We start from the raw sequence: 15306 nt of genomic DNA, 5'->3' as shown, positions 1-15306 counted from the left end.
ACGAGCTCTCGAAGATCTTTCTTCTAGCCTCGAAGGACAGATTGGTAAAACCTCTAATGGCAGATACGACGAGATCATCGCCGTTCGATTGGGGATCTTCAGTGGACAGCAATCGCCCATGAAGAGACGTTATGAAGCTCCTTTCCATTTCACGACTGTCGGTAAAGCAGATCAGGGACAAGGAAAGTGGAACTGGCGAAAGAACCTCAGCAAATTCCATATAAGAGAGAATGGCAGTACAGTCCGCTCAACGTATGGCCAATAAAATTTTACGCTTCAACTCGAACTCAAAACATGATTCAGAAATGCTACATAGACAAATTGTGGTGCGGCAGCTATCGCAGAGAAACACCGGCACCGGGGATCGAACCCGGGTCAGATATTCAAAAAAAGTGATTCTCGCGTGTCGATGAACTGTCTTCTTAACATCCTCGAGTTGTGGATTGGTTGTGCTAGTGCTAGTGCAGCAGTAACTGATCTCCGCATCGAAGCAGTCATGCACTACATACGATCCCATTCACAAGGTGTACTATCACGTATGTACACTTTATGCGGCGGGTACTAGTGCTCAGTAAACTGCTTCCGAAGCTCAGAATCATCTCCGATTGATTCCGGCTCGTAGAATGTGAGTCCACAATTTGTTTTTGAGCTTTAAAATAAGTCTTCGGAGTAACCTCGAATACTCTCGGGCTAATAGTCTCAGGTGATGGGTGTGAGAGAGGTCAGGCCACATACTCATCTTACAAAACACTCCACTCTAGAAACTATCCTTCAGGACTCAGGAATCTCGACATGCGAGCTCATGCAACAACGTCGTACAGTACAAATACTGCGTACATTAACAGTCATGGTTACAAATACATCAAGTAGCTGTGTACGGATATAGTGCATATCACAAAGGTAATCATCCTGAAAGAAACTCGATACGGCACTCGGAGCATGCCGAAGATGCTTACGCAATACAGTGACCTCGAACGGAGAGCCGGGAACCGAGCCACCTTCGAGTGTTACGTCCAAGTCGTAGATCCCAGCAACAACCAACTGGAAGCATACCCTGAATCACGGACAGTCAAGAATCATCAGCAAGTATAGTCGGATCGTGGTGGCGATATCGTCGGGAAATGGATCTCATCAATCCACTGATTCCCTCACCTATATTTCCCGTCACCATTGTCCACGATGGGCTCAATAGCGATCGATGGTCCAGGTGAATGCCGCGGGCCAGCAGCAATTACTGCGTAAGAATCGCCTCCCGTCGTCCTAGCATTTCCTTCGGCGTCAAAGGAGAGTATAGAGAAACAAGCAGGTGTATTCGCTCCGACCTGAGCCGATCACAAGCAGCACTTTACATAAGCAGATTCTTAGTCACTGCTAGTGGAATGCTTCGTGAGCAGAGAAGTATGAATGCACAAGCGTATGTGTGTTCTGTAACGCGCTGATTCGTTGAAACCAATGGATAGACTATGGCCGCCGAAAATATCCCCTAGCACGTTGCGGCCGCTAGGATCGCCAGCAGCAGTGAGTTTACCTCCGAGAAGTTCCCCACAACCTGAGTTTTCGATCTGTCAGATATTCCCTCTAGCACATCCACTGCGATTGGACTGGCAATGTAAGCTCCAAACAGAGTGGCGACCACAACTGTGGGCCCTTCTGGTATGCCTGCAATACTAAGGCTTAGCTCTCATGCTCCGACGGTCAGGTACTCACCCATCGGCAACGCGACCGTCGCCACGTAATGAGATTCAAGCGGAACCCATTCGATGGTACCCAGTAGCGGCGGGTTGACCAACTGCACTACGATATCCGGACCGAACGATCCATCTATAACAACATTGTGTTGGGCATCTCGCAATTCGACTTTCGTTGTGATGACGCCTCCAATGACAGCCTTGAGCACCCCATTCACTGTCGGTTCAGTCGCCCAGAACAAGGACGAATTCGCCGCCGGAACTCCAGGGCGCACCCACATCCCCTCGTAGGGGCTGCCCTTTATGTCCACACCAGCTGCCAAGCAAGTTTTGGGAACTTCAACCCATCCCGGCCCTATACTAGCCAAACTATCGGCTGAGTCGGGAAGGTGCATTATCAGAGATATGCCAACAGGACGATCCATTGACTCTGCAGCATGCGCCGGCCTGTACTCGACGATGAACGGGAATGCCACATCGACTTCAACAGAATTGCTCAGCGTCCTTGTAGAGGATACAAACTCGTTCACTACAGTGGGCTGAGAGCAACACCCGCACTACCCACACCGTGCGAAACGTATAATGTAGATCACTAAATAGGAGCGAAGGATGACAAGCGAGAAATGGTGCCGGGATTCTTACTGCGCGCGGTAACAGTCAACGATGCTATCATAACCCACTAACGACGGCAGATCGATTGATAGGATAATCCGAAGCTTTCGATAGAGCTCACCTCTCCACCAGCGATGGCGAAGCAGTAGATCCCATCTCCCGCGACCGCTGGGGTACATCCCTTGCTCTGAACAACGCTGATGTTAGGTCTGTTCCACTCGTCATCGGTCATCCACGAGTACCCAGCTCTGTACTCCTCGAGAACGATTCCTATATTCTTCCAAGCTATTCTAACCCAGCTCTGCGCAGACACCGCCACCCCTAACAGACTAGGCACTGCGCTGCCGAGTCTATCGAAACGATCTCGCAGACAGTCCCAGTGCAGGAAACCCGTCCAGCGGACATATCTCGGAGAGTCTCGACCGGAGCGCCAGTCATGTGTGAGGCCGTGATCAATTCTGAGTATATCGGGGCGTTGATACGCAGCTGGTTCCGGTGACCAGGAGTAATACATAGCATTTAGCCCAGCAAAAGACTGCTGTATATGGATTCGGAATGGACCAGCTATGAAGGGCATAGAGTAGCTTTTGTATATACCATTCGAAGCTAGGGCCTTTCGCGTATACAGCGCGTCACCAAGCATACGGTCGGAGCTCCCCTTCATTGTTGGCTCAGTGATCACGAGAAAACGCGCGACATCATTAGCGCTGTCCACCGGGCCGAGCTGACTGCAACCATCAGCGGCTTCTACCAAGCACTTCTGCGCTATGAACTCGACATCGATGACCGTTCCAACTTGAGGGCCTGTCCGGAATATCTCTCCCGTAGCAATCGGAGAATCTGATTTTAGGAAAGTGTCGGATGCTGATGCCGTGTCGCTTCTATCCCATATATAAACCCTTGCCTCGTCCAGCTGAGCATGCTGGACCAAGGAGCCGGGTACAGCTGATATGTCGCTTCTCTCAAAATACGGAGTGAACGGAGTCATGGGCATCACAGAGCCGGCGGTCGTCTCCGAGTCCACGACCAGCCTCACGGTAAAGAACTTCTCTTCGGCGTCGTATACCCCATTGTCGAAAACCGGTATTTGCACCGAGTGCTTTAATGAGATCGTTCTCATTGCTTCACCACGCCATGAAACTCCCGAATAAGGGACCCCGCTGGAGGTAATCAAATCACTAGTCGAGTTGGTGGAATTCAGCAAAAGTGTGAATGCATTTTCACTGAGGCTGTCAGTGAAAGCATCGAAAGTAACGTCGAACTCCAAGGTCTCCATAGTCGTCTCGAAATCTGTCAACCTTTGCTGCGCTCCGCTCACACTGTGCGCCGATCTGCTGTCGACAGTTTGGACAACGACGACTGGCTTGTGTGCACTTCCTCTCAGAACCCAGTCGAGATCTACGGTATCGAAGGACCGTACTATTTCGATCACGACGAACTCAGCGTCTGATTGCACGTGATAATAAGAAGAGGAGAATTCAATGACTCCCTCAGATACGCATAAGCCTTCCCTCATCACGAAAAGCGGGTCACAAGACAAACATCGCTCCGCCGAACAAGTCCGACACCGTCGCCATCGGAGATTGCACTGGTGGCATCTCGCAGACTGTGTGGAGTTGTCCACGATTGGAGGCAACAGGAAGAACCCGGGCTCGCAAGTGAGGCATCGACCAGTGACAGGCTCGCATGTTGCACAATGCCTGAGCATGATGAGCTACATAACGGTCCACGCCCCGGCCGAGTCGATCTCAACATGCGATGGAGTTACCCGTCGCCGATTATCTTGCAGTTCGTGGGCATGTCGCACTTGAAAGCATTATATTGGTCGAAGCGGTACGAGGTTTCAGATGTCTGGACAAATCTCGTGTCGCCGTAGACGAAATCAGTTGGAGAGATTTCGGCTGAGGCAGTACGCCCGCGCCACCTGAGGACTACGACCATCAGAGCTCCGGAGAAACACCCGTCGGGGGCGGCCCCACCAGAAGGGCAGCTCGTCCATGCCGTCCTGGCCCTTCGTGACGAGGTGTGTCCAGCCAGGATCGCAGACACATCTGTTAGGTGATTCACAGTAGCCATGACCGCAGTCAGAGGAAGGCTCCGGCCAGTGTTGGCAAAGGGGATAGTCGCAAATACGACCTCCCCAACCAGGCTCGCATTTACAGAGATCTGGACAGATCGCCTCCCCGTTCACACACGGAGGATTCGATATAGGTGTCTGGAGAGGAAGAATCGCGATGGCTCAGAGCTCAGCTCAATACTAGAAGCAGCCCCTACTTCACAGGAAGCGCCACTCCACCCATAGAAACACTCGCATCGATTCGGCCATGCACAGATGCCCTGTCCAGCCTAGAGCAGCGCTATGCCCGACTACTCAGTATGAGGTTAACTTACCTTGCAAGGCGGGTTGCAGGAGGCGATCTCACAAGACGGTCCGGACCAGCCTTCATCGCAATGGCAGACGTTGGGGGCAACGCAGCCCCCGTGTCGACATTTGGGCCAACACAGAGGCTGGTCACAATTAGCGCCATACCTATGGAAGTTCACAGCTTTAGATTTTCACGAGAATGTCTCCTACCATTTATCCGACTCGCACATGCAGCAGCCGCCAGTGCAGGCCTTGTTGAGCCTCACGCACTCGCTCATCGCAGGCATGCAGGTTTCAGAGCTCTCACAACGCCGGGCCAGATCACAAAGACTAGGCAGAACTCGGACCTGCGGTCACAGAGGGCGTGACCCTCTTCTGAGAGCGTGGACACGGGAGCATGGCTCCGAGGTCTATCCTCTCGATCTTCATGAGGTGTTCTCACATTGGGATCGATCCATTCCATCTCGATTGCCATGGTGCAACATGCTTCCTTGGTGCACTGCTTCGGATGGAGGTGGCACCCATGGGACTCGTCCAGCGCCTGGTCTAGCGTACACAGTTGAGTTTGATTGCCACACTCGTAGCTCGACGTGATCGCATTCCCATGACTCCTATCGTTCATTATGCACTGCCTGACGAAACAGAACGGGAAATGAAGGATGCACCCTATCAATGACATACTGCTTTGGTAGAACCTCCACACGCGACTACTAGTAGCGCCCGTACAATCTGGGGCTTTTCATACGCCCTGTATCGCACCTTAGAGCCTCAGCAATGTCGACTTTGGTGCTATAACACTTGGACATCTTCGTCGGCATTCCTCGACTCGTTTGGCACCACGACGTGTAACTGGTCACCCATAAGCACCTCGACTCGCCTCTGAAGCTGACTTACGTGCCGCCTATTTCGGGGTAGTCATCAGAGAGACACATATATGGGCAGTTAGTCACAGCGCCAAGCGGACTACCGCACATGTATGCGCATTCTCCGGAAATGCGACGGGGATTCCGATACGGAAGGTCTATGAGGTTCAGGTCCGACTGAGGGAATCTTTTTTCACACAGAATGGGGCGAGGACTATCCTCGGTTCAGGAGACGCCATCCGTGATCAACAGAACAGTGACAAGGCTGGAAATGCACGTGGGTGCTGACCTCTTGCTGTCGAGCCATGCAGTTGGCTATGCAGGTCGTGAAACAGCAGTCTCCACCATCGTAATTGCAATCGTTCTCATCCATGTTGTTCGTCAAGTCACATCTGCGAATGTCGTGTGTGGTGACACCAATAACATTGAAATCCGGACCCCGCAGATACGAACCGATGCCGTTGCTGCAGTTCGGATCAGTAAGAACGATTAAGATGCGAAAACACTGTCTAGACCGTCGCACCTCCCATCGCCTCGCAGGGCCTTGTCGCATGTTCCAACACTGGAGCCTCTCAACTTGTCACGCCAGGCGGTCAGATTCCACGCAATCTCTGTGATGGACACGTCCTATCGATGGCAGAGAACGCCTCATGCAATGTGTCAAGCGGAACATCTCACCGCGCATGCCGGATCGACCGTCAGCTCCTGGGCAGTAACAGCAAAACGGTGCCGAGCCCAAAAAAGGAGAAACGCCAGTATCATGACAATCGAGTCAACTGGGCCTTGCTCATCATCGAATGCCTCATCCAAGCGGCCACAGAAACAGCAAGAGTGATCCCATTCCGACCCGCCTCATCCAAAGACTGTGACCAACACAACAAACTGGAATGAACTGAAGTTCGGTGGCTGAAGTATCGGAATTTACAAAGACTGACGCGGAAAAAGCTACAGAAGCAATGGTATAATACACAATGATTATCAACTGTTGTTTAGGAATCATCCTTTCACATCCCGAGCAAAGAACTACTAAGTAATCCACTGGCAGAATTCATACGTCATCGGTACAAAGCACACTAGAGACTATTCTATCACACTTCCGCCACCGTTGGTGCCTCTACGGAGTCATCCATTCCGAATGGATTTCGCGGCCGAGAATGAGGTGAGACCTCGGAAAGCATAGCAACGCTCATCTCTTCATGCGAGTGCCCCCGCTGTCGTGAAGCAACTGGTTTGTAGCATCCATCATACAAGTAAATGGCGAGCAGTGGATTTCACACACCGTCAGTAGACGCGGCTACGTTAGCAAGCAGAGAGTATGCCACCTTCATCCACCATTCAAAACTGAGATCATTCTGGGTTCATTGACGTTCTCGCTGGCTTAAGAAACAGTTGGAGGGAAATACACAGGGAACAGTTAGAGCTCACTGTGTAGATTGACGCGTGGACCGAAGAGCCCAATAACCCTGTTTCCTCGATAGGATGTGAGAGCAATTCAGTGGAACAGTAGCGTTGAAAAGCGCTAGACGTTTATGATCCAACGGGCCCGGCGTCGATCAGATACCCACATTTTGAATAGTTTGATTCAGTTCGGGACAATCTGAGTCCAGCCTTCGTCACTTGTCTCACTTCTCTTTACACAGAGTGGAAGACAGAGCTTCCGATAACATGCTACAGGCATGGCCTTCTGCCAACACTAGTGTACTTGAGACCACAGGAGTATTCCGTACTGGTCAGGCGCATGGAGTTGGAGTCAAGTCGGTTCGAGTGTCATGGCAAGTGAGCAGTACACAAACGGAAAAGGAGCGTTCGGCCACCTTGGCCAGTCGCTGTAGAGCCGATGTGCAATTTATCGGCCGCCAGTCCTCGAACTTAAGGCACTCGCTCGTAGTTTTCAGTGGAGTTAGCTTCATCCGAAACTTACGAAATCTCCGATCTAGCAACAATGGTAGAGGAGTAGACAAGCGTCTTTCGGACATCGTAGTGAATCGCATATTCGTAAGACAGTGAAGTGTATAATTACGCTCGTATCCTCGAGAACTAGAGTGTTGTTCAGTGAACCATCTAGAACCGCATTCCACGAGTGGAAGTCAACTTTAGAATCGAGTAGGACATTCGAAAGACGTTCGACAAGCGCTAGCTACTGTGAACGTGCTGTAAATATCTAGCCTTCTTCATCCATCTTACTGTTCCTCTACGCCCCTCCCCTACTCACCACAACACTAACAGGTCGATTACAAGTCGTTATAGATGATAATAGAACTATGGTACAGTGCAAAAGCAGCGATAGTAGTGGCATCAGCAGAGAGGAGAATCATTAGCGTTTCAGATCTGACTGGCAAGTATGATGGCGGCGGACAGACTTGCAGACAGCAGAAAAACATAGGACGACATGGTACTCATCGAATATGTTGTCACTGCACTGCCCTACTCGTGCTGGTGCTGAGGAGGTGATTCTAATACTGGTACCGCACTTGATACTGTAATTCAGGTGGAATGTTACATCAAAGATTTGGCAAGAGTTGGGCTCAATTACTTTGGTCGCCCGCAGCAGACGTACAGGACTCATCGACCATATCTAGCGCTCCGAATCCGAGGAATGGTAGCTCTTCTGAAGGGCAGTCCCGCTGTGAGTTCTTCTCATTAACTTTCCTCAAGCCCTCTATAAGATCCGTATCGTCAGCATCAGCCGCGTTCAAAAGTCTCCTCGCGGCGAAAGTAAAGGTCTCCGCTGTGGCACCCATCTCGGCTGACCGGGCCGCCATACTATTGGCTACTGCCATTTGCCCGAGTCGGAGCCATTCGGACTGGTAGTACTGCAGAGCACGATATCTCTGGATGTCGACCAGACTAGGGTTAGGACTAGGAAACGCCAGTCGAGCCTTCGCCTTAGGCTTTGGTTTCGCCCTTGGTTTCCTAGCCAACGTAGAATCAGGTCTCGGGGGGACAACTCGCAACGTAGCCGATTTGAGGATGGGCATGTGGCCAGCATATTTGAATGGCAATTCACTTGTTGGGGAGGCGATCGGCCCTTGGGGACTTGAGAAACTCGACACCGGAGTGGCAACCGCTTCCAGTGTTGCTGACTTCATGGACGGCCCTGCGATGGGATTCTTTTGATTGAGTAGTCTCATAGCATCTTGAACCCTTCGACGAACATCTGCCCGTTCCTCATGGGCGGGAATAGGAGCCGAGGTAGACGCCATAGGTCGATGCTGCTTCCATACTTCTCGCAGCCGCGACCCAGCGGCTTGAGCACAGGCAATCACATGACCATTATTACTCAGAACCGAGCCATGGAACCCCAACTGCTGACCCCTTCTTTGCGTTGGTCTTTCCATCACGACCAGTCCGAGCGAGGCACGATAATGGTGCGGTGAGAAGTCAGATACGACAAGTTGCACATCTTCTGGAGACAAACACACGCCTGTTGCACCAGCAAGTCTTCCAGCGATACCGGCGAAATCGACGGGGCCAATCGAGCCAGCTGCGCTCAGCTCGTTATCAAACTCTGTCACGATCTGCCTCACAGTCGACAAGTGGAGCTTCAACAGATGAGGGTCTCGCTGCCGCATCTCTCGCTCGACAAGATGCAACTTCGGAGCCTCTTGGCTCTGAGTCTTGGTTCTCTTAGAGGCATGATGTTGCGAGTCAGGACCGCCTCGACGTTTCCGCGGCTTCACCTCGTCGTACTTGGTCGTGCGGGGCGGCCTTTCTCTCATCCGAGAATCGCAGTCGACTGGATCAGCAGTAGTGTCCATCGTAAAATAGTGATCATGACCTTTGCCGACCTGAAAATTGTCAAAATAACAAGAAATGTGGAGTCACTGAAAACCTCTCACTCCATTCGGCAGGGCGGAAGTTTCATTCCTCAACCAAGCACCTTTTGCATCACCGAAGTCACCCGTGGTCCCAGATGCAGTTGTCGAAGCAGTGGTGCTGCTCGAGTCCAATAACGCGAGGCTGGGTGGGGACGATGTGGGAAGACGATGACGGTCCATTAATGAGTACCGCAGCAACAAATTCTGAAGGATCTACTTTACAGCAGTGATGACAACTAGGGGAGCATCTGTTTGAAAATAAACCATCGCATGGTCTCGTGGCCTAATGGATAAGGCGTTGGTCTTCGGAACCAAAGACTGTGGGTTCGAGTCCCACCGAGATCGTTTTTCAATCCAGAAGATGGAATGTATCCAGGACCAATTTCTCATGTCCGAATTGGGCATATTCAGTGTCCGCATAACAACCTACTACCGAGTATACCCAGCAGTGATCGATGAAGACCTCCACTGATGGACACGTGGAATATCTCGCCCGATCACTCAACGGATCTGCCCGAATGATAAGCTCACGAAGATATCAGCAGAGGCATAGTACAAACGTAATTCCATGTGACGTTCTCATTGTGTAACACCAAAATATCAAGTGGCAGTAAAAGAAACGTACTGTGAAGAACAACGTCAGTGACTCCTATCGAGGTAACTATACTACAGAAGGGTAGTTAGCGGGTACATAGAATAAAGAGCAATCGGATGTGCATTCAGCTACTAGTACGGAAGTTCTGCTGAATGAGACTGAACGCCTCTTCAGCACATCCCCACGACCATTTCGATCTCAATTCATTTGAACATCATCATCACTACTTCCATGCTTCTGCTTCCGTTTATCGAGCTCCGCTCCTAGATGCTGTAGGGGTTCCGACCACTGAGCGTCCTCGGGCTGCCTTTTGATCAAATCCAGGGCGTGACTCACACACTCCGACGCGATGCGAAGAGGCTCGGTCCGATCTGAGAGATACACTACAAGTGAATCCGCATGTGTGTCTAAACAGTGAAGCCCGACAGAGAGAAGGTACTCAGACAGTTCACGAGATATAATCGGTAAGACGGGAAACCACCAACACACCTGTCGCCTCGGCATCCCCCTTGAGTGCTGCTGCTGCTGCTGCTGCGGTCATGTGAGCACATGCTAATACATACCACACCTCAACTTCATTCTCATCCTCGTCGAGCAGTTGATGAAGCACCTGCGCGACCCAGCAATCGATCAAATGTCCAATCTACCACCAACGAGAGGCGCACCTCAATGGCTTCATCCGAAGCATCAATATCAGTCAAAGTTTTCGCTAACTGCAGCCTGATAGGCATGGGAGGCAACGACTCCGGGTCTTCTTCCCCAACACTTCCTGAAGGTCGGACGGAACGATCCGCTCACCACACAAGGTGAACCGGCATTACGTATAATTTCTAGTGCTCGCTTGCACAGCTCCTTGGTCTTGTCAAAGTCCTGTATGACCTTGTAGTACACGGCTAGACCCGAGAGAGCCTCTACTGACTGAGGCGCGCGTGAAACGGCCTAGACAACAAGCAACGTATATCGACATGAAGCTACCCAGAAATTAGCAACTCTGCCCTTCCTACTCCCTCTAAGTATTTCTTGCAGTTCTCCTCAGCATCCGCTTCGTCGCACATGTCGGTCATATAGAGCTCACCAATAGCACACATTGCCGATATTAGTCTGAAGTAACGTTTCATGGCCAACTCCACCCACACTGAAAGCCCACCTAGCCTCGACAACGCTCCGGACTTCCTCTCCTTCAACCTCAGCATCCTGAAGCTCGTTCTCTAGAATTTGGGCGGCCTTCATGAAGTACTGCAAGGAGTCACTGCCCTCCGACAACTGACCCAAGTAGAAATACCTATCAAAAGGATCACTACTGACTCGCGAGGTCCTACAGCTTCAGTCCAAACACGACAAACTTCACATCAGAGTGTCGCGAAGCGTCTAATCGTTCGAACGGAACGCCATACAAGAGCCCCTCGCCCAAAGTGATTCCCATAGCACTACTTGCTCCCGTTGATAGCAGGTGCTAGCTCGACACTCCGTTTGAACAACTGTACCGCTTTCTCGACATCCTCATTGGAATATTCTAACAGTACCTGAGACGCTCAACCCTCACTGTCCAGGTAGGCCCAGTAGACCTACCTCGCCGTAGAAGTCAAGTACATCCGGGTTATTGGGATCCTTTTGGAACGCTTTATCCATGTACCTACGAATGTCCAATTGAGCGTCACTTTTTGTTGGATGATGAAGCGGTTGCTCTTAAGCGAACTCCAGCGGACCTAGCTCACTTCAACTGTACAGAGGCTCTGCGATGCATTGTTCCACTGAATGCATTCATCGAAAAAAAAGAGCATTTTTCAGTCTGACGTCCTCCAGAGAGTTCGAACTCGAGAAAACACACGTCCAATTCCTACACTACCGTATAGCCATCTCCCCTTCTGGAGGGAACCTTTCAAGACACTCGCTGGCCCGAGTTATTAGGTCCTGGGCTGTGACGTCGGTCGGAGTTGGGGACCGCCTAGAGGGCATTACGAGACAACTAATTAAGCGACTTCCGTATGCTGCCCAACTCAAAAGTAAAGGAGCTCCGAGGTTTCAGCCGTTATCATCAGTACGCTATGCAAGGCGCTGAACATTTCCATTATATGCATCAAACGGCGAGTTCCCAAGGTGCTTTTGAAATAGGTTCGGAAAAATGGCGAGCGAGAAATGTCCGAGAAAAGCGCGCGTCCCTCGACAAGTTTCAAGCCACTTGGGTTAAAAAAACTTCCGTGGAGAGATGATCATGGTACGCGACGCTCCCCGCAATCAAGTTTAGGAACAATAGTTTCAACCCGTAGCGCCAGGCTAGAACTTCGGCAGGCGTTTTGTTCCGTTGAAAAAATCAAGGCGCGAATCGACTTATTGGAGTTTCACCCGTGATGTGAAAAACACTAGTGAAAAACACATTTCGCATTTCACTTCGCGAAAAACGGGTGAAACTCCATTGTATATTGTACTGCATATACGACACATGCGTTGAATATGAATCTGGAGTTTCGGCACAGCAGCACGAAAAAGGATATGTATCCGCACCTTCACCGTTTCACTGTTCAATATACACGCATCGTTCGGAGTAACCACTGAGCCTCTAGTACTCCTTCCTAACAATCGATTTACTCAGTGTTTGAAAGGCGGGCTATAGGACAATCCTCTTTGCTGGGGTGGCCAGGTTTTTAAAAATATGTCAGTTCTCATTGAAGTACCTTGCACTGTTTCGAAGGGAAAGACTATCCTATGATTTTCAACATAACGTCTTCGTTTTTTTTCGCCACTTGAGAGTAGCTAGCGCTCCCTGTTGTCCCTGTTATGCACGGTTGTCACCTCTCATTTCAGTTCTAGTTTTGAGAATGAGTTTCCAAAATCGAGGAACGTCTTCCCGTTCCTCTGAGGAATATGTGGGAGACCTGCGGAGTCGTCAGGGACTGACCACGACTACTACGAATCGCGGGGAGGCCCAATCGGGTACTACGGTTTTGGAAGGTCTGTCTGAGAAACTCCCCGCATCCAACGGCAGTAGCGCCTCGGTGGTTGAGAAGCTGCGTGCCGAGAACTCAAAGTTGCAAACGGATATGCTCAGACTTGTGAAGCAAAATCGACAGCTTCTGGACGAGAACAAGAAGCTGAAGGTGCAGAAGCAAGTCATGGTTCACAGCGAAGAGGGCCTCAGGAGGGTTCTTGATCAAGACCCCTTTGTGAATATGTCCTGTTTCGGTCATAATAACTACAAGAATGTATCGGACTTGTACTTCGAGCTGCAGCATGAAATTTGTTGGCTCGAGCGCGACGACAGAGGCCTCCGCCGGGTTCTCGATGTGGTCATCGTTCGCCTCTCCTACAAGGACCTCGTTCTTGTCGAATCACACGAGCAGATGTCAGACGGCAGAGTGAGGAGCCGCAATTTGCTCCCGGGTGTCAAGAAGCGTCTATCTGAAACCATCGGAGCTGCTCTCGAACGGTGGATCCATAAGGAGTTGGGATTGAACTTCGACTGTCTCAAGCAGGCGGCCGCATATTCTTACTCTGAGCAGGAGGCTGACAGCTCCCTGTCGTACCCGATTCGTGTGTTATTTCGTCTCCACGAAATGTCGTATCAACTGATACCCGATGCGCTGAGCAAGGAGCAACTCGCTCGAATAGGACTCCCCAAAGGGCACTCTTTTCAGACTTCGGAGGATCTGTGTGAAGCCGTGAACGATGACTCTGATAACAATGCGGATCACGGGGCGGTTATTTCGAGGGGCGGCAGCTCCTCGTGTTGTGGTTATTTGAAATCAGCTGTTCACTTTTGGGGGTGGTATCAGATGTCTTCATGGGAGGCGGTGAACTCTGCGAGTCGGCAGACTAATGCAGCGGAGAACATCGATCTCAGTGCTGCGATAGATAGGGCGCTCGGATCGCATCCTAATCGGGCCGTTTACACACAGCTTCTGCTGCGTATGTTTGGTGCAGCTTTCGATTGCACGAGGCTGTCTGGTGGTTTTGGTGGTGGTTTGGTGCTCAGAGTGCAGCCCTTCGACTTGAGAGGCCGGCGAGAAGAGCCCGTTATAGTGAAGTTGGATACTAAGGAGTCAGTGGAGACTGAAGTTGCCAATGCTAGGGAGGTGTATGAAGTCCTGAGCGATCAAGCTGCTCGCATCCTCGGCGAGCCGATCTATGTTGGAGACTCTGGGGCGTTTAAACTGGAACTGGCTGGTGCATGCTGGCATGTTCCGGAGCTGGCCAACAGCTCAACGACGCTCTTGAACACTTTCAAAGATCTGTATATTTATGAGTGTGAGCAGATGCTCATTCCAGATACGGAGACGCCTTCTGCTCGGAGACCTTTCGGGAATGTGAGCTGTGTGATAAGTGAATTCTTCGGCAGAGGCGGTATATTACAGTCTTTACGTAGTGGTGGCATCTCTCGACAAGAAGAGAATACGTGGGACTTCTACGCGAGGAAGATAAAGGGTATCAGTGATGAGCGAATGGCAGAGGTTCGAACCCTGGTTAGTTCATTATACATGCCCGCCGCTGGCCAAATGTTGCCAGCTATCAAGGCGAAGGTGCAGCTCGTTAAGGACACCTTGGCGAATATGAAAACTCCATGGCACGCCCTGGTTGGACTGGCCCATGGTGACTTAAACGGCGCTAATATTATCATTGATGCTATGGATGCCGTATGGCTCATCGATTTCGCGACTTCTGAGAGGCTCCCGCTATGCACAGATTTGGCTAAAATGGAAGTCTGTATGTTTTTGGAGTATGCGTGTATACCTATAGCCGTCAATATGCTTCTCAACTCACTGCAGGCGTGTGGTCCGCCGAAAATGCACCCTAAGTTGATGTCGGACTGGCTCAGGATTGATCTGGAGCTAGCCGAACGGCTCTACCCTCGTCTGTGTTCGCTGAGGGGTTCTGATATCGCGCTACATTTCGCTATTGATGCTGCTTGTAAGGATGGGTTTGCGGACAAGGCACCGATGCTGAAGGGCCGGCTGACTACTGACGCTAAGGTCACCATTGATGCAGTTCGTCAAGCGTTGCAGTACGTTGATAGGAACTTGGTCAGCACGGCACCACGCCACGAGGGTCTGAACTCAGCTTTGGATTGTGAGCGGAATACCTCTACGACCTCTACTGTGAAGTCATCTGATATTGCTCCTCCTGGCACACCGTTGAAACAGCTATCGATGCCAGCGATGTGTTTGAGACCAGACAGTGGCTCCCCGCTTCCCCCCAGTAGGGAAACTACCAATTCTAGCTTTGTCTCGGCGACAAGTGACGACCCGCGCGAACCGCGACCGTTCGCGGATGCATATGGTACAAGAATTGGTGGTCGATCAGTGAGTAGGACTGACCGATATTCGAAAACAAATCTACGACGTTTGGTCAGCGACTCGCCGTGGGCCTCGAG

General features: G+C 51.0%; 4 protein-coding genes and 1 non-coding gene across 5 annotated transcripts in view; 2 read left to right on the top strand and 3 right to left on the bottom strand.

The window, feature by feature from the left end:
- Positions 1-2280: 2280 nt before the first annotated feature.
- Pmar_PMAR028243 (wnt inhibitory factor-1, putative) lies at positions 2281-4952 on the bottom strand (the record flags this gene model as incomplete). The annotated part of the gene is made up of 6 exons (XM_002774192.1): positions 2281-2367; positions 2422-4000; positions 4069-4224; positions 4280-4515; positions 4692-4830; positions 4876-4952. The coding sequence occupies 6 exons, from the start codon at positions 4950-4952 to the stop codon at positions 2281-2283; spliced, it is 2274 nt and encodes a 757-aa protein (XP_002774238.1).
- Positions 4953-8053: 3101 nt separating this feature from the next.
- On the bottom strand, positions 8054-9286 carry Pmar_PMAR028242 (hypothetical protein; the record flags this gene model as incomplete). Its single annotated transcript, XM_002774191.1, has 1 exon — positions 8054-9286. The coding sequence occupies one exon, from the start codon at positions 9284-9286 to the stop codon at positions 8054-8056; it is 1233 nt and encodes a 410-aa protein (XP_002774237.1).
- A 332-nt stretch (positions 9287-9618) lies between these two features.
- Pmar_PMAR028241 lies at positions 9619-9691 on the top strand. Its single transcript has one exon. It is a non-coding gene; the product is annotated as a tRNA-Arg (tRNA).
- Positions 9692-10139: 448 nt separating this feature from the next.
- On the bottom strand, positions 10140-11685 carry Pmar_PMAR028240 (hypothetical protein, conserved; the record flags this gene model as incomplete). Its single annotated transcript, XM_002774190.1, has 9 exons — positions 10140-10312; positions 10431-10551; positions 10607-10710; positions 10763-10880; positions 10946-11042; positions 11089-11223; positions 11373-11464; positions 11511-11574; positions 11657-11685. 9 exons carry the CDS (start codon positions 11683-11685, stop codon positions 10140-10142), a joined length of 933 nt encoding a protein of 310 aa, XP_002774236.1.
- A 1072-nt stretch (positions 11686-12757) lies between these two features.
- Positions 12758-15306, top strand: part of Pmar_PMAR028239 (hypothetical protein) — a gene marked incomplete at both ends in the record, with an annotated part of 9384 nt that continues 6835 nt past the window's right edge. Inside the window, one exon of the mRNA XM_002774189.1 lies at positions 12758-15239. Within this exon, the coding sequence (XP_002774235.1) occupies positions 12758-15239 (2482 nt within the window). The remainder of the gene's footprint in view (positions 15240-15306) is intronic.

This window comes from Perkinsus marinus, assembly GCF_000006405.1.
Source record: "Perkinsus marinus ATCC 50983 genomic scaffold scf_1104296958686, whole genome shotgun sequence".
Taxonomy (NCBI): Eukaryota; Perkinsozoa; order Perkinsida; family Perkinsidae; genus Perkinsus; species Perkinsus marinus.
Note: the sequence above shows the minus strand (reverse complement) of the source record. Positions and strands in the feature narration are given on the sequence as shown.